Source organism: Apium graveolens, chromosome 6 (genome assembly GCF_009905375.1).
Source record: "Apium graveolens cultivar Ventura chromosome 6, ASM990537v1, whole genome shotgun sequence".
Taxonomy (NCBI): Eukaryota; Viridiplantae; Streptophyta; class Magnoliopsida; order Apiales; family Apiaceae; genus Apium; species Apium graveolens.
In genome coordinates, this window is record NC_133652.1 from 20,659,401 (window position 1) to 20,684,053 (window position 24,653).

The window sequence follows — 24,653 nt, forward strand, 5'->3', positions numbered from 1 at the left end:
CCTTCTTCTTCACCCTATCCATGAACCAAGACCAACTTGCTTTATTTTCTCCTTCAACAACTGCAAATGCCACCGGAAGAAGGTGGTTAAAACCATCAACTGATGTAGCTGTCAGCAAGACTCCGCCATACTTGTCATAAAGATGTGTACCATCTATAAGAAGTACTGGTATACAGTGTGGAAATGCATTTATGCAAGGTTTCAATGCCCAAAAAACTCTTTTGAATGTCACCACCTATTGGAATCAAACATAATAAATGAATTAAATTCAGCTAGTCAATAATGAATGAACAAAAAATAATGAATACTTACACTATTAAATAAATAATGTAATTACCTCAACTATAGGCTCTCCTAGATCATGCTTCTTAAAGTACCAATCCACAACTGTTCCTTGATTGAATGATAGCAACGCATTCATAAATTTGGGAAGGTACTCATAAGACTCTTCAGAAGACTTGAATATAGCTTTTTCTGTCATCTCTCTTGCATGTCTAATCTTCCTTCTTGAAGGTCTATATCCAAAGTGGCTCACAGCAGTAGCCTCTAATACCTTCTCCGAGACACTAGGATCTGCAGCTATCTGTGCACTAATCACATGTGAAATATTTGAAGAGGTCAAGTTGTAGTGATCCTGTATGATGTTTGGGTTGACACATGTGTGTGGACCCTTAGTTTCCATAATTTCAAAAAAATTATAGATTGCTCTCTTTCTAGTTCTCAACATCCATTCACAACCTGTTATCTTCCTCTTGCACTCCACTTCCCAATTCATTGCATCTTATCTTACCACCTTTATCTCTTGGTGGTTGGCAATATGAACATCCCTCACTACACGCATCAACTCATTTTTTGAATGAAATATTATTCCTTTTCGTAACTCTGAAGCATTGGAAATATCAAGAGATTTATTTAGAACCGGCTCATGAAAAGATGCTACCATTGATGACCCATCAAAAGAATTGTAGAAAGGGATGTATTCATCTCTAAATTCAAAACTTCCTCTAGAGTTAGTGTCACTATCAAACTGACTTGTGCACCTACTAGAACTTCCACTTGAAATACTTCCACTCACTCCACCACTAACGTCACCACTAACTCCACCACTAACTTCACCACTTTCACTAGTTCGCAATTTTTTTGAACCATGTGAGCTTGAACCTCTTTCCCCACTTATGGACTTCTCACCCCTTACATTCGAATATTCCACGGAACTAGTTGAAATTTTGTCTACATAGAGTTCTACGTAGTTTCTCAAACTTGAGAAATCCACCGACTCAAACATATATTCAACGTCTTCATCATCAAACATCGGAGCTCTTTCAAACATATTTGTTGAAGGATTAAAAAATCTACGGGATATATTTAACTTATACAAAGTGTTATCCGTCCACAACTTTGTATTCAAAAGATTCACTAACCCTTCAAAAGTAAGATTAAACCTTAATTTCACCAATCTAGTCATTTTTCTATCATATTTAACCCCTTCTACATCATCGATTATAATATTTCCATCACAATAAACCCAACCCCAAATAAAACCACTTTGTGAAGACATTTTACCCAATAAAAATATAGTTAGGATTGTAGAAATATAATGAGTACCTTAAACTACCCAATTGAATATGCAACATTCATCTTCATTATAAGAGATTCATTTTATTGTATGAAAGCAACAATAATATACGACAGTGTTCACATAATTTGAGAGAATAAAACTAAACAGAAGGTCTGTTTTGTGTTTTGTGTCTATCGGAGACAGTAGTAGTAGTGTACAAATAAGGCTAATAAATACATAATAAATATTACCCATTACAAATATGCGTAACAGGCATAAAAAATACATATAACACACGATATGCAAATGCGTATTAGCGGTTACCCTTAGGCCATATGCGTATTACAGTTCATGTACATATAAATATTTTATGGTTGTTACATGCTTGTGCAATGCGTATTACCTTCACCCAACTCTAAAATGCGTATTTACATTTAAAATGTTCAAATATATTAAATTTTTATTCTTTTAAAAAAAATATGTTAAAATTTAGATAAAAATTAAATTAATTTTTTAAAACAATTATTTTTTAAAATTCAATGGTGTGTTACTCTAATTTTACAATATTTAATATTTTAGGGTTCAACCATTCCTATTTGGGTTTTAGAAATTTGTAAACTAAAAATTAAAAATAATACAACAGTTTAGGGTTTAGGATTCCTAAACCTTAGGAACCGAACTCTAATTTAATTTAATAAATTTTAATATTTTAGGGTTCAACCATTCATATTTGGGTTTTAGAAATTTGTAAAATAAAAACAAAAATAATACAACAGTTTAGGGTTTAGGATTTAGAGTAGAGCCTCCCTAAACCCTAGGAACCGATCTCTAATTTAATTTAATAAATTTTAATATTTTAGGCTTCAACCATTCCTATTTGGGTTTTAAAAATTTGTAAAATAAAAATAAAAATAATACAACAGTTTAGGGTTTAGAATTTAGCTATAGAGCAACCCTAGGAGCCGAATTATAATTTAATTTAACAATTTTTAATATTTTAGGGTTTAACCATTCCTATTTGGGTTTTAGAAATCATTTATAAAAAATAAAAATAACACGACGAACTAGAAAAATTTATTATTTTTAGAAATTATTTTAAATTCGAAATAGAAACACCCATTATACAAATGCGTAATGTGTTTGATTACAAAATACCTATAAAAATGATTATAATATGCAAAGTGAAAATGCATATTAGCCATTACATGTACAACAAATGCGTAATAAGCTTAGAATTAAAAAATAAATATACCCATAATAGACTGGAAAACGCATTCTTTGAAGACTTATTAGTTATTACCTGCTTTTGTATGCGTATTTGGTTTTTTTTTATTAATAAAAAAAATCATTTGTATTATGCATACTGAAAATGCGTATTACATATTACCCAGTTAGCCAATACGTAACAGGCTGGTAAAAATGGCCATCCTTCTCGCGCTGTGGTACTTTTGTTACACTTTTTAAAAAAAACTGTTATTTGCGTCCTTCGTCCAAAACAATAATGGTAACTACCAGTAAAGTTAATAATTTTAATACAAATAATCAATTGACTTGATCCTAAAAGACCTCAAACACATTAATTTATATTAACATAATATTAAAAAAATTCACATTATTAGTAAGATATTCTCTCCGAGCTTGTAATTTTAATTTACTTAATGTAAAATGTGACGATATTTTTCTTCCGAGTCATATATTCAAATTTCGAGTATTTTTTGAATAATGAGTCAAGTTCTTATTTTAAATTTGAAATAAATTAAAATGCATTGACTTATTATAATTCAAACTTATCTAAATATATAATATCAATATAGATTATTAATATAAAAGCGATTCTATTTTCAATATTTTTTTAAAATTATATATGTACATTTTAATTAATTTTTATAATACAAAAATATGTTAAAAATATATGAGATATATTTTCAAACTAAAAAATGATTAATAATTAAGATAACAATCCTTTTATGTATTATTCCTAACTTAATATCTGGAATTGAATTCTTTAAAATTAACTGTACAAATATTCAAGTAACTATCTTTTTTTTTAGGAATTCAAGTAACTATCTTTTTTTGCGGAATTCAAGTAACTATTTTTAAAGTTAAATAAATTATTAATTTAGCATACTTAAATATGTGTATTATAAAAAAAAACAAATGTGACAATATGGTGTAGTGGTACGAGGTTGTATACCACAAACCACATTTTTTATATAAATACTAAAAATAAGGGTAATTTAGTCTTTTCAATAAGACTTTTTAATTTCAAGAATATTACCACTTATTTTTCTATTATATAAAAAGAGATATTGATATTTTGATCTCACATCGTGCTTTGCATATTAAAAATAATGGTAATTTAGTGTTTTCATTGAGATTTTTTAATCGCAGGAATATTATCACCTGTTATTCTATTATATAAAAATAATATTAATATTTTAATCTCAGCTCGTGTTTCGCACCGATAATCTACTAGTAACACATAATTTATGTTTCTTGTTTAGTTACAAAATATAGTTACTCCCTCCGTCCCTTTTTAGTTGTCACATTTGACTTTGACTCAGTCAAATTGACTAAAGTTTGACCAGAGTTTATTAATATATTAATAATTGAACAAAATAAAAAAATTACATCACTGGAAAGTAGATTTAATCTATGTTAATATATATTTTTTAGTTTTTTTAAGTAATATAAAAGTAATGTTTAATCATCAGTCAAAAATTGGTTCATTTGACTTCTCAAAGGAAATGTGACAACTAAAATGGGAAAGAGTGACTAATATCCTAACTAAACGTGCACTAAATGTCATGGATGATGAGACAAGAAACAAATAACATAAAATCCAAAAAAAACAAAAGGAAAGGAAAATAAAACATGATAATGAACCAAAAATGGCATAGAACAAAACTGGAGGTAATTTATATGATTGACCCGGAAAAGGGATTGGAAGTTTCTGTCGTGCATCACGTGTCTGTATTAATTTCCTCTTTCATTTTTCTTTTACAATAATATCCGTGGCTCCACTTCCCGATTGATGTATGAATTTATAATTTTAAAATCGTTCAATTATTATCGTGGTTCCCCTACGGATATATCTGTACAGTTGAAGAGTAGATAGAAAATTAATGCGTGGATCTTGTGATCGGGTACTACATGCTTGCTTGCTTCTAAATTAATTATCCATCTTTAACTATTTTCAAGATGACAAAATATAGCACCCTTCTGGTGAAAATTAACCCATAACTCATTCCGGACAGCTTAACTTATTAAGGTCGGGACTTTAGTAAATCAAAGATTCAATTTCAGTTAAATGCTCAAATATAAATAGGAGGATCATGATAGTATAAAAATGTGTGTTAATCCTTTTTAAAATTAGTCGAGATACGTAAAAATTGATCCAAAAATCGTGTTCTTATATCGATTTGATTTTATTATGACATTTCATTATATCATCCAGTAAAATGTTTTACATATGCGTAAATGGCAAGCACAAAGTATTGTACGAAGTATTGTGTAATAATTGAGTAATTATAATCTTTGTAAAAGATTAGGAGTTTGACTTGTGATTATGTAATTAATTAAAAAAAGGGGCAAACAGTGGTAATTCATATCGGAAAAGTTGATGAAAAACTGAAGATGATGACATGATTGATACAAAATTACAAATGACTAGTTATTCTTCCAACAATCATAATTTTCATCTAAATTACTAGTAAGTAGTTCTTACATTAAGTTGATATCATTTGAGCTGACACTATTCTGAAACTTGCTACGCCTATTAAAATTCATCTACTAATTTTAAAAAGATAGTAACTTTACTAAAAAGAGCTAAAGAAACCATGAATATAATTTATTAGTACTATAGGATAAGAGATAAATTGTTGGAGAATTATAGCGTAGTGAAATGCACATTTTAAATAATTATGTGTGTTTTGTATGGGCTAATTAACAAGCCATATAAGACAATATAAACAGTCTATAAAAAGGGTGATTCCAACTTCTCATATTGATTAGGAAATGAATAATTTGTTATTCACATATGAAAATCCCTAATTACAAGTTACAAACATAAAAGATTTATATATTCACCAAGTCGCTTAGCCTTTTCATCGGAGTTGTTGTGGTGAATTATTGTAAATTTCCATTTTTTAATTACGAGTGGGGGGCAGTAGCGGATATGTACCAGTCACGTTAATAGAGTAGCAGATCTGAGTTGCATGTATTTAATTGTGTCATATCAGAGCAGCTTCAATCATATGTGTTAAAAAAAATTAATGACATTACATGATTTAACATTTTTATTAATATTTTATTAGAATTAACTTAATTTTATTTGTGCGATATAAGTTGACAATCTTTTTAATGGCGTCACAGTTGGGAGTTGCTGTTAATGAATAGCTGATGAGATCTGAGTTGTACTATAAATAAAACAAGGAGGGTAGCCAATTTATCAAATCACCTAAGATCAATATAATACTGATCGATCATATTGAAAGGATGAGTAGTAGTGAAAGTGGGAAGCTGGTGAGCTCAATAGAGGTAAAGTCATGTGCAGATGTATTTCATGAGATCTTTCGACACAGACCTCATGCCATCTCAGAGATGAGTCCTACTAAAATCAAGGCCTGCGATTTGCATGAAGGTGACTGGGGTACTGTTGGTTCTGTCATCTTCTGGAACTATTCCCATGGTTAGCAACTTTAATTTTTCTATACCTCCAAGTATCACCATTCTTATATACTACTAATAAACATGGAGTGATTCATTTGGGTGAGAACAATTTATACCCGAGAAAATTGTCACTGAGAACTATGGTTATGCACTCTCTCTAAGTGCTGAACAATTGTTTTGCATGTTTTTCACATTTTCAATACTGGATTAATATTCAATATTACTGATAATATTAATAATGAAATAAAAATGCAGATGGGAAGGAGAAGGTTGCTAAAGAAATAATAGAAGCCATTGATGAAGAAAAGAAATCTGTCAAGTTCAAGGTTATAGAAGGAGATCTGATGGAGCTGTACAAGACCTTTTCGCTTACCTGCCACGTGGACACTGACGGGGAAAATAATCTGGTGACGTGGACATTGGAATACGAGAAGCTGAATGACAGCGTGGAGGATCCGCATACCTTGATGGAGTTCTGTCTCCATGTCACCAAAGATATCGAGACTCACCACTCTTAAATTTAAATAAATATATGAAACATCCATCGTCGTCTATACAAGCATATCATACATTTAGCTATATATTTCTGCAGTGTGATCTATGTTGATATGCAGCGTGAGCAGAATCTGAATAATGAAACCGTTCCTTGACATGTATTTGCTTTTATTTGAGTGTGACTGTGTGAGTTGCATGTACTACAATAACTAAGACTTGTGATTTTCAGTATCCTGTATGTTTGCAGAGTTTGTATTAATATTGTTGATGCTGTTGAATATTGATGTATATCGCAGTTTCTATGGCTTTTTAGTACTGCAAAATCTAAAATTTGCAAGATGCTTTAACTCGATGGAGAAATTGACTTAAATGAGATTATACTTGGGTTTCTCTTAAATTGCATATACGTTTCCAATTAGTCACTGTCCACCTCTGTTCTAAAATAGGGGATCAATCAAAAACATAATTAACCGGCTCGATCATATATGCTAAAACCAGATTAAATATCGATCAAAATGACAAGGGTAAATGCTATGTTATGTGAACACCGTGATAGGACATATAGGTTTAATGTGCTTCTACCTCTCCATGCTGCTCTGGTGTTGTAGTCTCATTGGTGCTGAACCAGTAACTCCGCCGCAACCATATTTGCCTGCGTCTTACTATGACATCAAAGAAAACAACCAAGCCCCTAATGCTTAAAGACGTTTTAGGTCCAATTGTTCCGAATAAGGCTTGCACAGAAAAAATCACTCAACGATGCTTTACCCCCAGTTATTCCAGACAAATAATGCATTACTTGCAGCTTATGTCTTCTCAAAATTTCAAAACTTGAAAGTTCACTCGAAGACACTTTACCAGTATTATAGAGAATAACAATTTATTCATTAAATAGAATAAATATCTATAACATTATAGTAAGACTTAACATCCGGGATGTGTTCATGTTACAGTGGTGAAAAATGTTATTCATTTATTTGGAAGATACCCTGTAATAGCATATGCTATCAAAAAACTCATCAGCTATAGTGACAGAGGTATGCAACTGCAAATTTAATCGGTTGCTATTTCCAAGATCATGTCCAAAACGCAGAAAAGCATCAAATATATACAGAATTTAAGTTATCTACCTTAGACCCTTGCCACCTGGAACATCAATCCACTCAATCTGGATCTCCACTTTGCCGCTCTTAACATTTTTTAGTCGAAGGAACATATCTTGAGTGATTTTTCCCTTGTTCCACATGACAACACTTTCATCATCCAGACAATTTTCTTCGTTGGGATGAACACTGCAAATTGTAGTACCATCTGGAAGGTTTTCAGTCCCCGCCCTTATGCACTCTACAAACGGTTTTATATCGATTTCCGCTTCCCCCAGTGCGTCATCCACAGTGAATGTGTCTTTGTCATAGACTGTCTGAAAAAAGAAAATTTGTAATCACTAGTTACTGAAGCACTATCTCTACACTAACCCAGCAATGAAGAAAAAGTGCAATAGTATTTAAAACATTTTTCAGGGAAAAAAGACTTTACTCTTGTCCATAATCAGCAGATAATAAGCTGATCATGCAGAAATGTATCAATTTATAGATCATGGCAACTTGCGGAATTTACCAGTTATCACGACAGCAGGACAGATTTCTTACCTGAATGATGAATTGACTTGACTTGTACAAAAAGTATATTGAAAAGAACGGATAGGTGCAATATTGGTGAATGCATTGGTATACAGAGAGCTACAAAGATCTGTATCCCCAAACTGAGAGAGGGACCGAATTTTAAATTCTAAACATATTCAGAGACAGATTGTGCAACAATTTTCCCAAGCCAATGCTAAAGCCAGTTTTATTAGAAGCAGTTAATTTTTGCAAGCTTCCGAACTAAATCATGCGAAGGAATATAACTTGTAAATATGCAAGTCGCTGGTATATGATTACAAGCACTAGAATGTAAGTTATGGCTTAATAGTATATAAAAGCAAACATTTAATTTACGACTTCAACGAGACATGCCATAAATAACAGGTTGATGCAGTTGATTCATTCAGCTGAATTTGGAGATATGCTTACTAGTTTAATAGGAGTTGTTATATCCTTAATTGAGAGAGTCAATTCTTCATTCCACTCAGGATTGCAGTGGTTCTTGACTACACGAGTCTTCAGTTTCTGCAGATGTTTGCATATTCTATCAGCCGGAAACACATAAGAACATAGAGATAGGATATATTCGATAAGTAGACTGTTTATTCAAGAGATAAGAAATAGCACAAATATTTAATGACATGCTCTGGTTATAGTAGAGGAATGAAGAATAGCTCGTCCATTGTTCAGACTTCAGCGGGTTGTAATTATTGTGTTAAGGTTAAGGGTAATTACATTATATTATATATATATTTATTTATTTTATACTTGTGTTAAGGGTAATTATTGATGTCCGCCACCACCACAGTGAGCAAATTAAGTATATTTCAATTAAAAACTTGCTAAAAGTTTTGATCACAGCTACAGTGGATGTTTTCAGCACGTTCTTCTTCTATGTGGTACCAAAACCAAAGCTATACTTGCATTTTAAAATGAACGGGTTTTGTTCCATGGAGTACCCTTAAATGAAGCACAAATTGGAGTACCAGATGTCCTGCAACATGTTATGCAATATAAGTGATCCAAATTGTACTTCATTTTAAGGTACTCCTTAGAACTTTTGCCTAAAATGAACACTATGTATTCTTATGTATTTTGATTGAACGGAGCAATAATTTTTGATAATATGAACACCAAAACTATATACTTGTTATGCCCAGAATCTGCATAGATGTAATCAAGCTCATTAAAATATATAAATAGTATATTTGCATGATGAAAATATGGTGCAAAGAGGAGAGCCTCTCTTAGCATTGCATGTGGATGTGGTACATAAATGACTTCTGATAGCAAATAACACAAAAATTTGGTTAGAACATAAGCTCTCATCGCATTAACAAGGGTTTATGACATTATGCATGTAGGCATGGCTGAGAGAAAAGAAGAATGACAAGCTTGAGCTCGCATCTCATAGTAAGACGGCAAAGGGACTTAGTGTGGGATAAAAGATGAAGAAACTTGATGAAAGCATGAGTTTTCATTTGCTCTTAATTGACTTGAAATGACTTAGCTTAGAGCCTTAGACTGCATGCTAGTGGTGGTAAATTTGCGCCGTATGATATGCCTCTCCCTAACTCCGAGATTGTGTGTAGCCTCTATAATTCCGGAAACTAGCGGAAGTATCAACTCGTGATTTGTCGGGATGATAGGCCACAAAAGTTGGGATATCATAATGATTTAGTGGAGTTGTAATCTTAAAGGCCGATGGGCCTCATTGAGCAAAAATCTAGCCTGTCTATTTTAATCATTCTCCAAGAATTATGAGCAACTTGATTACTCATAAATAGATGACTTATTAGAGACCTTGTACGAATTGATTGATAATTAGCAACATCTGGTGAAAACAAAAGTTTTCTAGGATTTCTTGAAAATTCATCATACAAGCTCCACTACAACCACCATTCTCCGCCACCACCAACCATCAAAGATCAAATTCCGGCAACAACCTCTAGGATTATACTATAACGAAATTCCTCTTGAAACAATACTTATTTAAATGTAAAAATTACATATTCCGGTTATAGCAATACACAGGGCCGTTGATTAGGGTGTGCAAGAAGTTCAAAGGCCCCAAATTCAGAAGGGCCCCCAAAAATACTAAGCTCATTATGGTTATCTTAAATTTTGTAAACCTAAAGGCCCTGGTTATAGTTCAGGAATAAGATTTTACTTGTTCTTAATCACCACTGTGAGAGTTGTCATAGAGTACAGGATATGTGACAATATAGTTGTTTTCATGTTTAGTTTTATATAAATTCATGTGTTTTTCGCATTTGAAGGCCCCCAAAATTATAATTTGCACACGGCCTCCAATATAACTGGGACGGGCCTGGCAATACAGATTTGAGAAACAACTAGAGATGAGGAGTTGAATATGAAACATACATCTTTTAATAAAGAGTAAAATCTCTAATAGAAACAAGTATGACTGGAGAATATAACTTACTAAATTTTATGATTGATCAAAGTAAGTACAAGATGTATAGGCATCACGTATCAAGCAAACCAGCTAAGACACAGCCATACCTATAAATTTATTACATAAACACGAAGGAAACGACATAACATATATAGATAACAAAAAGAAGATAAGAGGTAAGACCTGATGAGCCATGGTAACGACAACAAAAGGATCACTACCAGATGAATCACGAGATATAAGGTTCATTCCTCTGCGCACCCGTATCCGAAGAAGCCCCATCATATCCTCCATCTTTTACTTTTTTTAAAATTCGATTTCGAATTCGAATTCGCTTCCTCTTTCTTCTTTGTTTTTTTTTCAATTTATTTTAGAAGGACAGGAAATCTTCAACTTCAGAAATGAAATCTTTTTGCATGTGCGGTCACAGTTTGTAATTGATGATGGGGTTCAGGTTCAGCTGATAACTAAAACAATAATTCCAAAAACATGCAATAATTTGTGGAGCAATATGCAAACCTCTTATCACAATTTTGTGTAACTTGCCACGCGTCAAACTCCGCAACCATTACATATGCTCGGTGCAAGTTTTGATCTTTTAAATCTCGTTCGTCATTTTTTTATATAATTTACCACATACGTATGCGTTAATCTCCTCCAACCGAAACACGAAATTAATCACCACACTCAAATTTTGTTGACAAAATATTGTTAACCAGGAGTTATTTTTTCTTTTTATATAAAAGGGACATTCACCATCAATATTTTGGCTTCTATCGTGATAATTCTTTACATTTGATTTCTCATCTCAAATACCTTATATAATATAATTGATTTCGGATACCTTATATAATAAAATATAATATATTTGATTTCGGTTTGAAAAAAATTATATATTTGATTTTTTAAAAATATATATATATAATAGATTCTTCAATTATGTAAAATGGAGTCAATACGAATGAAATATTAATGGTTAAAGTTTGATTAAGAAGTTTAAATATGTCTAGCTCATTTTAACTGCATTTCACATGATTTAATGGTTCATTTCATGTATTTTTTTTGAAAATATATCAAATATATAATTTATTTTCCGGTCTAAATTCAATTTTGTTATCTTTTATTTAATAATGGAATATCCGCAATGAAAAATTAAATCTACATGAGTATAACAAGTAGAAGTCAGTAAATTGATAGTAGTTAAGAAGCCAATTTTACGGTGATAAAAATACCCCGTGCAAAGGTCATCTCGTTGTTGCAGTCAAGACTCAAGAATGATAATCTCTAACATTCTTGTTCCCAGAAAGTACGATTAAAGAAGCTAATCCTTCCATATCTTCCCAAAATGTGACTAAGATTTTGAAGCAGAATTTCCTTTTTATAGTTTATAACTTTTTTTCGTAAATAATCACTTGGGAACATTTTGAGAAAATAAATTTTTCATTTTATTTTCTTACCAAAATTAAAACTTTTGAACACAGCTTCTAAATCATGATATTGACTAGAAAATCGTATGAGTTTAATAATGTAATGAAATGTGATTTACTTAAATAATTTTGTCCAGGTTAGAGTATCTCCAAGACTCCAATCATGAAAAACCCTTAATTAAAAACTGAGTTGGCATAGAAAAATAAAAAAATATAGTCAATCTCTTTAAAAAAACGCACTCCAACCATACTTACCTCTTATTTGTAATTATAGTCAACCTCCTATGGATGACTATATTTGTCGATGCATTATAGGACCGTACGAAATCCGTAGAAAAATTACACATCAGTTATTATCATATTAAAATGATTTACTCCCTCCATCTCATATTATGTGACTTGTTTTGACTATTACGTAGTCAAATTGACTACATTTTGACCGACAATTAAGACAAATTTATATCTTATCTTAAAATATTGAAAATTATATTTTGAAGAGGATTAGATATATTTTCTAATGATACAAGTTTTGAATCATATTTAATTCTAAACAAAGTGTAATTTATGGTCAAAATATAAAAAAATTGACCATGGACTAGTCAAAACAAGACACATAATATGAGATGGAGAGAGTATTTTATTTATAACAATCTAAAATATTAAGAGCATCTCCAATGAGGTTGACTATAATGGTTGGCTAAATTGAACCTATAAGACGTTTTGCTTCGATGGTATTGGCTATATTGGTTGGTTATAATTTAAAAATAGTATGTTATTAATATTTTATATTGTTATAAATGTTGTAAATTAATTGTTATTGTCAAACATTAAATAATAAGGCTAGGCTTGGACTTGGAAATATTTGCATTGCATTAAATTATATGTTCCTTGTTTTGGCTATAAATAGCCTTATTCGGAATGATGCAAAACACACCAAGCAACTTTCATTTTCTCTCTAGTCTACTCTCTTTCTCCCTTTCTGCTATATTTATTTTTACAGAGGTTCGATATAATAATGTTATAGCTAGTATTTTATAACACGTTATCAGCACGAAGCTCTACCGAAACTGAGAAGGTATAATTTTAATTTAAATATACATATATACGAATAGACGTGGTTACACCCTCTACATATAATTTATATATATATGTGACCGAGGTAGACGTGGTTACACCCTCTACTAATAATTTAAATATATATGGCCGGAGCACCGCCTATTAAAACTATTTTACGGTACCATTTAATTTTGGGTAATACCGAAATATAGTGGGAACCTTAATTCATAAATTGCATATTTATCGGATAATAACTTTGCCCATAACTAACTTATGCAGGATTGTCCACTTTAATTTATTATTGGCTGGAGATAACCTGCATACGCAGACGTCCGTATGGCGGGTGAAAATCCATTTGTCAGTTTATATATAGATCTGTTTATATTATCAATGATAATAATGATATATACACAGATTATTGCGTACTTGTTAACGCACCCGATTAACTAGGATTTTTATGTAATATTCACATTGATGAATTCAAATTTAATAATTTCCGTGTTAATTCAGATTTAGTATGACAAATATTACAAGCTTGTCGTTTGTTGCCTTGGACATTTCTGACGATAATTATTTATCATGGGTACAAGATGTAAAGTTGTATTTGGGTTCAAAGAAATTAAGCGATACAATAAAGGCAGAAAATAAATCTACGGCTGAAGAAAATTTTACCTCTATAATATTTCTCTCTAACACCACATGCATGAAGTTTTAAAATTTGAGTACTTAGAAGTCGAGGATCCCTTTATTTTATGGGAAAATCTAAAGGATAGGTTCGATCACCAGAAACTAGTTTATCTACCTGCAGCTGAAAATGATTGGGCTAATTTAAAACTTCAGGATTTTAAGAGTGTCCGAGCATATAACTTTGCTTTGTTCAAAATAAGTTCTAGGCTTATTATGTGTGGTGAGGAAGTTACGGAGAAAAGAAAAAAACGATAAAACACTATCAACTTTTCACCCCAACAATATCAACTTAGCATAGATGTACAGGGAGCACAAATTTACTAAGTTCGGGGATCTTCTATCAACTCTCCTCGTCGCTGAATAGAATCATGAATTGGTGATTAAGAATCATCAATCCCGTCCAACAGGATATGCCCCATTACCTGAAGTAAATAATATGTCATTTCAACAGAATGTACGTGGAAAAGGGTATAGAGGTGGACGGGGCCCAGGTCGGTACCGTGGACGAGGTCGGAGCCACAGGCATTTTCGTCCATATAACAACTCTGGTCACCGGAAGTGGCAATCTGAATCACAAAGTAAAAGAAAGGCACCATGAGCAGTAAAAGTTGAAAATATTTGCTATAGGTGCGGCATGGATGGGCACTGGACACGTAATTGTCATGCCCCAAATCAACTTGTTAAGCTATACCAACCTTCTCAAAAATCAAAAGAGAAAATGGTAGAAAAAAATTTCGCCAACAATAACATAGATGATTTCCTGAGAATCACAACTGGAGGAATAAGCATTAATGGTCCGAATGAACCTAACGAAACTCCCATATGGGAGGCTGAAGATCAGTTTCATATAATTACTATAGTAGTGTGTATTGTATTATTTTGTTTGAACTATGTAGTGTGTTATGTTATTATCAAATAAATTATGTTTCTTAATTATATACATAATGGATTCTGAAGATATATGCATGGCTGATTGTGGTACAACTCATACGATTCTACAGAATCGAAAATATTTTACCCAAATAACCAAAACTGAAGCTCAAGTCGGAACGATTTCCGGCGTATCTAATATAATCGAAAGTTTTGGAAAAGCTAGTTTCGTCCTACCTAATGGTACTCACATACACATTTCAAATAAATTATATTCTAGTAAGTCTACTAGAAATCTTCTCAGTTTTAAAGATATCCGACTCAATAATTTTCACATCGAAACTACATCTGAGACTGATAGAGAATATCTTCTTATTACTTCCACTAATCCTAGCAACAAGAAAATCTTAGAAAAATTTCACTCACTTTCCTCGGGATTATATATGATGAAAATTAGAATTATTGAGTCACATAATGTCATTGCTTCCAAACTCATAGATCCAAAATCTTTTACACTTTGGCATGAAAGATTAGGTCATCATGGCGTCTCTATGATGCGTCGTATTATAGAGAATTGTACTGGTCATCCTCTTAAAGATTTTAAAGTTCTTTCCAACAATGACCTTCCATGTTCAGCATGTTCTTTAGGAAAACTGATTACTCGACCAGTAGAATTACTTGCCCAAATAATCAAATTACGAGCTCAATTTCCAGATCATTGCATCAAGTCAATTCGTTTAGATAATGCCGACGAATTCACATCTGTAACTTTTGTCAACTATTGCATGTCTGTAGGAATCTCAGTTGAACACCCAGTTCCTCATGTACATAAACAAAATGGGTTAGCCGAGTCCTTTATCAAAAGACTCCAACTTATTGTAAGACCGCTATTGTTAAAAGAAAAATTACCTACATCTATTTGGGGTCACGCAATACTTCATGCAGCTAATATTATTAGGATTAGACCAACTTCCTACAACCAACATTCTCCCCTACAACTGGTACTTGGTCAAGTTCCTAATATTTCTCACTTCAAATTTTTTGGATGTGGTGTATATGTACCGATTGCTTCACCACAAAGATCGAAGATGGGAGTTCAAAGAAGAATAGGTATCTACGTTGGTTTTGATTCCACATCTATAATTAGATATCTGGAGCCTCTAATCAGAGACTTATTTACCGCAAGATATGCAGATTGTCATTTTGACGAGTGTATGTTTCCTCCCTTAGGGGGAGATAAACATTCAAATAAAGTTAATCCTGACATAACATGGAATGCGTCAGGATTATATTTTCTAGATCCACGTACCGGTCAATGCGAACTTGAAGTTAAAAGAATTATTCATATGCAAAATATCGCAAACCAAATGCCTGACGCATTTAACGATTCTAGAAATATAACTAAATCTCATATACCTGCAGTAAATACTCCAGCTAGAATAGATATATCAATTCAAATATCAGATACAAAAGAATTGGTTATAGAATCAAAGCCACGCCTGAAGCTTGGTAGACCGGTCGATACAAAAGATGTTGCACCACGAAAAATAAAAATAAAGAAAATTGCCCCTGAAGTGGCACATGCTCCAGAAGAAGCAAACACCCCTGAAGTGGTATTATCTCCTGAAGAGATTACAGTCTCTGAAGATACGGGATTAAACAATCATGAAATTTCAATAAATTATGTGCATGATATGAAATTATGGGATCGAAGTAAAGCCATAATTGATGATGTATTTGTATATTCCGCATCATTGGATGTAGACATAAATTATGATCCTGAACCACAAAGTGTGGATGAATGCCGTCTAAGAAAAGACTGGCCAAAATGGAAATACGCAATCCAAACAGAATTAAATTCACTGCGTAAAAGAGAAGTATTTGGACATGTTGTCCAAACACCAATTGGTGTGAACCCTGTTGGAAATAAATGGGTATTCATAAGAAAACGAAATGAAAAGAATGAAATTATGAGATATAAAGCCCGACTTGTAGCACATGGGTTTTCTCAAAGGTCGGGCATTGATTATCAAGAGACGTACTCGTCAGTGATGGATGGAATTACTTTTCATTTTATATTAGGTATGGCATCTAAAGAAAAATTGAAAACACGTCTTATGGGCGTCGTTACTTCATACCTTTACGGTTCACTTAATAGTGAAATTTTTATGAAAATCCCAGAAGGATTAAAAATGGATGAATTCAAGAAATCTCGTCATATATACTCCATTAAACTTCAACGATCATTGTATGGACTGAAACAGTCTGGTCGTATGTGGTATAACAGACTTATTCGTTATTTACAAAAGAATGGGTATATTAGTAACCAAATTTATCCATGTGTTTTTATCAAAAAATCACAATCTTGGTTTTGTAATTATTGTTGTATATGTGGATGATTTAAACCTTGTAGGAACAGGTACAGAGGTTGATGAAGCATTGGAGCTGTCATATACCTAAAGACAGAGTTTGAAATGAAAGATCTTGGAAGGACAAAATATTGCCTTGGTATACAAGTCGAGCACTTGTCACCGAGAATTTTCCTCCACCAATTTACATATACAAAAAAGGTTTTGAACAGATTTTACATGGATAAATCTCATCCATTGAATACTCCAATGGTGGTTAGATCTTTAGAGCCTGATAAAGATCTATTTCGGCCATGAGAAGATGATGAAGAAGTTCTCGGCCCTGAAATCCCATATCTTGGAGCAATTGGTGCACTTATGTATCTTGCAAATAATACAAGGCCAGATATTGCATTTGCTGTGAATTTATTGGCTAGATTTAGCTCTGCTCCGATTGACAGACATTGGAATGGGATCAAGCATATATTTCGTTATCTTCGTGGAACAATTGATTTTGGGTTATTCTTCCCGAAAAACTCAACATCTCAGCTTATTGGATATGCAGACGCTGGATATTTGTCATATCCTCATTTTGGCAAATCACAAACTGGACATGTGTTTACATATTGCGGTACAACCATTTCCTGGAAATCTACGAAATAAACTACAGTGACAACCTCAACAAATCACTCAGAACTCATTGTGATTCATGAAGCCAATAGAGAATGTGTCTGGTTGCGGTCTATCATCAAGAATATTCGGGAATCATATGGATTACCAGACATCACCAGAAGTCCTACCGTTATGTTTGAGGATAACACTGCATGCGTTGATCAACTCAAGGAAGGATATATCAAAGGAGACAAAACGAAGCACATTTCACCATAATTCTTTTACACTCATGAACTTCAAAAGAATGGTGAAATTGATATACAACAAATTCGGTCATGTGACAACCTTGCTGATTTATTCATGAAATCATTACCGAAATCAACATTTGGGAAGTTACGACATAACATTGGAATGCGTCGACTCAAGGATTTGTTACAACAAAACTTCGGAGAATGATTAGTTTTTTCGGAGGGGAGATTGTACTCTTTTTCCTTCGTCAAAGTTTTTATCCCATGGGGTTTTTCTTTGACAAGGTTTTAACGAGGCAATCTATGATCTATTTTAAAATAACAATCAAAGGGGAGTGTTGTTAATTGATTGTTATTGTCAAACATTAAATAGTAAGGCTAGACTTAGATTTGGAAATATTTGCATTGCATTAAATTCTATGTTACTTGTTTTGTTTATAAATAACCTTCTTTGGAATAATGCAAAACACACCAAGCAGCTTTCATTTTCTCTCTAGTCTGCTCTCTTTCTCCTTTTCTGCTATATTTACTTTTACAGAGGTTCGATATAATACTGTTATAGCTAGTATTTTATAACAATAAATAACATATATCACTTTAATATGATAATAACTGGTGTGTAATCTTCTTACAGTTTTCTTACAGAACTGTAGTGGATCGACAAATATAGTCATCCATTTAATTTGGCTATAATTATAGATAAGGGGTGGATATGGTTGGAGTGTGATTTTTTGAATAGATTGACTATATTTTTTATTTTTGGTATCTCAACTCAGTTTTTAGCTAAGTTCTATTCATGATTTGAGATGCTCTAATAACATACCATTTTTAAATTATAGTCAATATCATCGAAGCAAAATATCTTACAGGTTGAGTAAAATTTATATCATATCTTAGAGCAACTCCAAGAGATTCCCTATTTGTTATCCTAAAATGTAATTTAAGGAATGGAGCTAAAAAATATGCTCCAACTGAGTCCTTATTTCACTAAGATCCTTGTTTCATTACTTATAAATAACTAACCTACTCCTTCATCTTAGCAAGTGCTAACTTGTATTTAATACTCCCTGCGTCCCTCCCAAATGTTTACATTTGGGTGGGGCGCGTAGTTTAAGAAAAATGATAAAATAGTGGAGGAAAGTTGAAAAAGTGAGTAAAGTAGTGAGACCGATTAATATTATATGTATAAAGTGGGTATAGTGAAGAGAAATAGTGGATGTAATTATTTTAAAAATTATAAAAATCTTACCATTTTTGAAAAGTTTTGAAATGTAAACAATTGGAAGAGACATCCAAAAAATGAAAGTGTAAACAAATGGGAGGGATAGAGGGAGTAATATAATATTGGAGTACTTTCTTTCTCTCTCTATTAAGTAGGGAATGAAAAGTACTTTTAATAATATAATATCAAACGAGGAACCAATATAAGGAATATTGTTGGAACTCAAGGTCCTTATCAACGTTTTAAATTACTAAGATTCAATATTTTATATTAAATACAAGGAATAAACTAGCACTTTATTTCAGTTGCTCTTATATATTTAATTTAGTCAACCATTATAATTAATGTCATAGGAGATGCACAGCGGCAGTAGTTTGTGGTCTAATAGTTGGTCTTTTCCGGTTGTTGCAACATGCAGAATGCAGATGTGGTCTACCTAGGGGCTAGCAGCAACACATAAGTGGAGGATAAACAAGGGTCAATCGTCTTAAAGGAAAATTACATGAACTTTTTTTAAAATATTAAATTCATAAGGCAAATCTTAAATTATAAAAAAAAAATTCACATGAAATATAAGAGAAAACTTTTAAAAAATTGATTTTAATAAAATATTATTCATATGTTACATCTATACTCTTTAATAAAATTTCAACTGATAAAAATTAACTTCTACTCTCTGTAAATTTTATTTTCCTTCAATTTTTATTTGTTACTGAACATCTAAGCGTCGGTTTATTTTAAAATAATCGTGTTAGTATGTTAACATGTCAGATTTGTATAGGTAAATAATTAGATGCATGCATAACTACAATTATACGGTGAAATTTTAGAGTTACACTTAAATTCGATTTTTTTAACTACATATTTTATCTATTATATTTAGATATGTATTTTGTACGGATTATGAGTTTCAGTTTTATGTAAATAATAATGTGATACAATTATTTTTAATTCCGAGCTCGTGCTTGGCACGGGTTAACAACTAGTATATAATTATTTATATATAAATAGAAAATCATAAAATGAAACAAAAATAAATCTTAATTAAAAATAAAATATTATTTATAAAGCGGCATAATCATACCGTATTTAGCATGATCATGCAAAATTTTTAAATACCCGAGTAAAACTCTTGTTGTGTGCTCATGCTATTCGATAGCGTGATAATATTCGACGTCATGAGTATGCAATCATATATTTTGAACGGCGTGTTCACAAAATAATCAACACGAATATTTGTTGTTATTCTCACATTTATTATACCCTCGATATTTAACAAAAATCTTTTTACATTACATCCTCGTGCTAAATGAAAATTGTTGCAAAAACTTAAATATCTATAGAAGTTTAGTCCAAATTTTGTTGGTACAAGTGTCTCATGTGTTTATGAAGAATATTCCTAAATTCGGAAAATTTAGATAGAAATTCGGTGGCCCCTAAATCGACTGGATCCATCAATAAATGTAAATCGATGGTATAACATAAATTGATGTTTACAACTAGCTAGAAAACAGATTCGAACAGCTTCAGAGCAATGAGCATAAAAATATACTATGTAAATAGGAGCCTTGCTTGAGTTGATAACTTTTGATGCTTCTAGAGGTACACCATGTGCGAGACACGTCCACTTGGCCCAACTCGGTTGAACACTATTTTCTCTCCAGAGTCCAGAATAATGCAATTTTTTCACCAAACTGTATTATTGTACGGTGCCGGTACAACCACTGATTTCAATTATAAAATGATTTGCTTATCAGAAGGCGAGGTCTCTCGAATTGGTGTTATAAAAGTCGGGAACGAGATATAATCGGTTGAACTATCGAATTAGTATTAATAGTAAATTGGAAATTAATTGATCGATTAAGGAAGATAAAAGTTAGAAATTTTAATATTAAATATTGAAAATTGGGGATTTTTGAAAAAAACACCTTTAAACTAAATACATTTTTTTTTCTTTTTTACCTTCAAAACAAACTTATTATCCTCAAAACTTACCTCAATTATTCCGGTAATTACCAAAAATTCACCTCAACCCCAGCTTTCCCCCCAAGAAAATTACCCTCAAATTTTTACCGTACCCTACTAACCGAAAAGCGCAAAGACATTAATGGGCCGGGTCGGTGGACAAAAATTAACCGTGCATAAAAACACCCCTCTCCAAAACACAACGGTGGTAAAAAAACAAAAACTCATCAATCTTATCAAACCCTAACCACCCCCCTCAAATCAGAAACCTATACACACAATACACACACCCCCTTTATAAATAAATATTCTTCTCAATTCAATAGCCTCCATCAAAACAAACACACACATTTTTATTCTCTCTCTGTGGAATTGGATTGTGAATGGTAGAAATCTTAAGCAATTGGTTAATGATCTCCCTCTTCCCTTCAAGGGGGGTCTCTGTTGTTTTCTCTTTCGGTTCTTGCAAAGAAGGCTGGTACTTTCGCTGCATCGGCGTTGACCCCTGAGATCCATCTCTCCAAATCTTGATTTTTATTGCAAAGTTTTCATCTTTTTCGCATTAAGAAACAACCTTTTTTGTTGAATTTTGTTAATTGCTCTGTTTTTAATTGTTGTTGAATTTTTTTAAGAGTTTGTTCAAGATGTTGCTTTCTAAGCAGAAGAAGATTGATAAGGGGAATAGATTTTTGGTGAGTATTACGGTTATGGGTAGTGCTGGGCCTATTCGATTTGTTGTTAATGAGAAGGAGCTCGTTGGTAGTGTTATGGATACTGCTCTTAAGTCTTATGCTCGTGAAGGAAGGTTGCCTGTTCTTGGCTCCAATCTTGATCATTTTGTGCTCTACTGCCCCATTGCTGGCACTGAAGGTATTTTCCCCCTTTTCGATTTCGTGTCGTAATTTATCTATTGTCATTTAATTTGTTTGTGTACTTGTGTGATTTGATTATATGGTTGTTTGTGTGTATGTTTGTAATTGTTCTTTTAATTGTGCAAACTGATTTGGTACTTTTTCGATGATCTTTAATACTGTTATAGGTCATTTATAATGTTGTGATTGGTGATTTGTAGCGGGAGTTGTGATGTGCAGTATTGTGATAGGCGATTTGCAATCCTAAGAATGGTGATTGATCAGTTGCTACATGGTTATCGTGTGTATTGAACGGGACCCTTTAAAATATGTTTACACAAATTGTACACAAACTTTGATCACTAATTGTACAAATTTAGGTGTGTTAAAACATTGTAGGATTGTAGTGTTGCTTGAGCTATAGGGTGTAATTGCAAAGAATATACTAATTATCGACTGCAATGATTGATAATAGTACTACCATTAACACTTTTGAAGGGAGGTATACAGTTAAACTTATACATATAATGAATACATGCTTTCAGTGTTGATTCTTTGCTAATCATTTGATTGATCTATTTGCAGCTTTGAGCCCATGGGAAACAATTGGATCATTCGGAGTTCGAAATTTTATGCTGTGCAAGAAACCAGGGGTGGACAAGGCAATTGATGGCGGAAAGCAAGTTGGAGATGCAACAATTACTCGGAAGGGTGCTGGAAGCTGGAAAGCATGGTTCAACAAATCTCTCAATCTTAAGATATCTTCCCATTGAATTGGTACAAGTAATTTGATACCGGAGCTGTGTTTGAATTTTGTTCGGTTATATTTTTGTTATCATTTGCAATTCGGTTTTACTTTCAATTTTCGAAGATTGCTCATGTCCGTTTTGTTTTATGTCAAGAATGTTGTTGTCTGAGTAACAACAAACGTTAAACCTTTTGAGGGTTTGTTTTACATTATATCAAATAAAATATGCCAAACTTTGGCATTGGGTTTATATTTGTTAACTGTATACTTCATATAAACTTATTTCTGTTTGGTTGGGATCTCTGAACTGTTGGATCTTTCATGACTATAATGTACTCATGTTTTTGTTTTTTGAAAGAGAACATTTTAATTTAATACTGCATTATTATTCAAACAGATTCATCGATATTCTTATGGTTAAACTCCAGATCACAGCTTGAAATGTGTGTTTGTAAAGTTAGGCTTGGACAGTAGAATATGTATGTATTGAAAAGTTAGGCTTGGACATTAGAATATATTTTTGGTTTTAAAAAGAAATGATTCAGAAATACTAGGTTTCGAATCTGAGATGGCTAGCTATCAAGGGACCTGTTCACCAGGAACCAATTTCCTCATCAAGATAAGTCAGAAAATTCCCACTTGATCTTGGATGATAACCATTAACCACCTCCCTCCAGTTGATATATATATATATATATATATATATATATAAATGTATAGATTTATATTTTGGCTGAAATGTGATGAAATATCATATTATAAAAATAATTGACTTGGGTGCATGCGTGTATTAGGTACGACGTTAAGGTGTATTTTACTCAAAAACCACTGATTTGAATCTATGGATTAATTAAGCAAATGCGTATATGTGAGTATGTGTGTTCATTGTAGTACAAATCTTTGGAGAATAATGATGCGATACAGACATGGAAAATTTGAGTTGCCAACTTGCAATGTGCAAGAATTGTAGTATGAGGAACGCCGCACCTGCAGGCCACATCTATGCTAGGATTTAATTGTTTCAGGATTCATGTGCCCTATAACAATATTGTTTCAAGTGAACGTTCAATGAGTTATAAAGGTGCGATGTTGTACAACTCTTCTTTAAGGATAGTCAAGACGCGTAAATTTATCCGGACACCTAACTAGTTGAGGCCGCCTGAAGGTTTCGGTACACCTAGCTAGTTGGACACATAGCGAGTTGAGACAGAAATTTTAGGGGTTTATCAAGTCTAAAAGCAACTACAACACAGACCCAATTCATGCATTGGGCCGCGTGAAATGTCCCTGACCTGCTGAGTTTACAAATCACAGCGTTGTATGAAACCACTTCTTGGTGGTCCTTCCCACTTCCGCAGCTTTTTATTTTTTTAAATTTATTTTACACAAAAATGGCAGGTGAAAAGGTGAGTCATACATACTGTTGTTACCTATTAAAATTAATAATACTAAAGTTACAATCCCAACAGCTAGATAACATATATATTTAAAACGGTAACATTTTACTCTTATAAATAGAGATTTCACACCCCATTTTTTCATATCTTCACTTCCTAAAAATATTTCTCAATTTTTTCTCTACCAAAAAAATGAATCCAAATAATCCCCCATCTTCAAATTCTCAAAATTCAAACCCTCAATTTTCATATCCATATCCAAATCCAAATCCTTATTTTCCATATCCAAACCCTCATGCAGTTCCATAATAATCGTTAATTTCTTTTATTATAACGTTTAAATTTAATATTTTCTCGTGTGATGTTTTATATTTAATGTTTTTATATAATATGGTGCATTTTATTTACTTATTTTTAATTTTAATTACATTTTTAA

The 24,653-nt window shown here is 32.3% G+C and overlaps 3 protein-coding genes across 3 annotated transcripts; 2 read left to right on the forward strand and 1 right to left on the reverse strand.

Moving 5' to 3' along the window:
• The first annotated feature begins 6,000 nt into the window (after positions 1-6,000).
• LOC141666642 (kirola-like) lies at positions 6,001-7,012 on the forward strand. Its single transcript, XM_074472757.1, has 2 exons — positions 6,001-6,248; positions 6,485-7,012. The coding sequence occupies exons 1-2, from the start codon at positions 6,056-6,058 to the stop codon at positions 6,745-6,747; spliced, it is 456 nt and encodes a 151-aa protein (XP_074328858.1). The 5' UTR covers positions 6,001-6,055; the 3' UTR covers positions 6,748-7,012.
• Positions 7,013-7,587: 575 nt separating this feature from the next.
• Positions 7,588-11,284, reverse strand: LOC141666641 (protein C2-DOMAIN ABA-RELATED 7-like). Its single transcript, XM_074472756.1, has 3 exons — positions 10,970-11,284; positions 8,797-8,892; positions 7,588-8,144 (listed from the first exon to the last, which is right to left on the reverse strand). Exons 1-3 carry the CDS (start codon positions 11,078-11,080, stop codon positions 7,851-7,853), a joined length of 501 nt encoding a protein of 166 aa, XP_074328857.1. The 5' UTR covers positions 11,081-11,284; the 3' UTR covers positions 7,588-7,850.
• A 10,207-nt stretch (positions 11,285-21,491) lies between these two features.
• Positions 21,492-23,070, forward strand: LOC141666954 (uncharacterized protein At4g22758-like). The gene is made up of 2 exons (XM_074473217.1): positions 21,492-22,091; positions 22,658-23,070. Exons 1-2 carry the CDS (start codon positions 21,866-21,868, stop codon positions 22,843-22,845), a joined length of 414 nt encoding a protein of 137 aa, XP_074329318.1. The 5' UTR covers positions 21,492-21,865; the 3' UTR covers positions 22,846-23,070.
• The last annotated feature ends 1,583 nt before the right edge of the window (positions 23,071-24,653 follow it).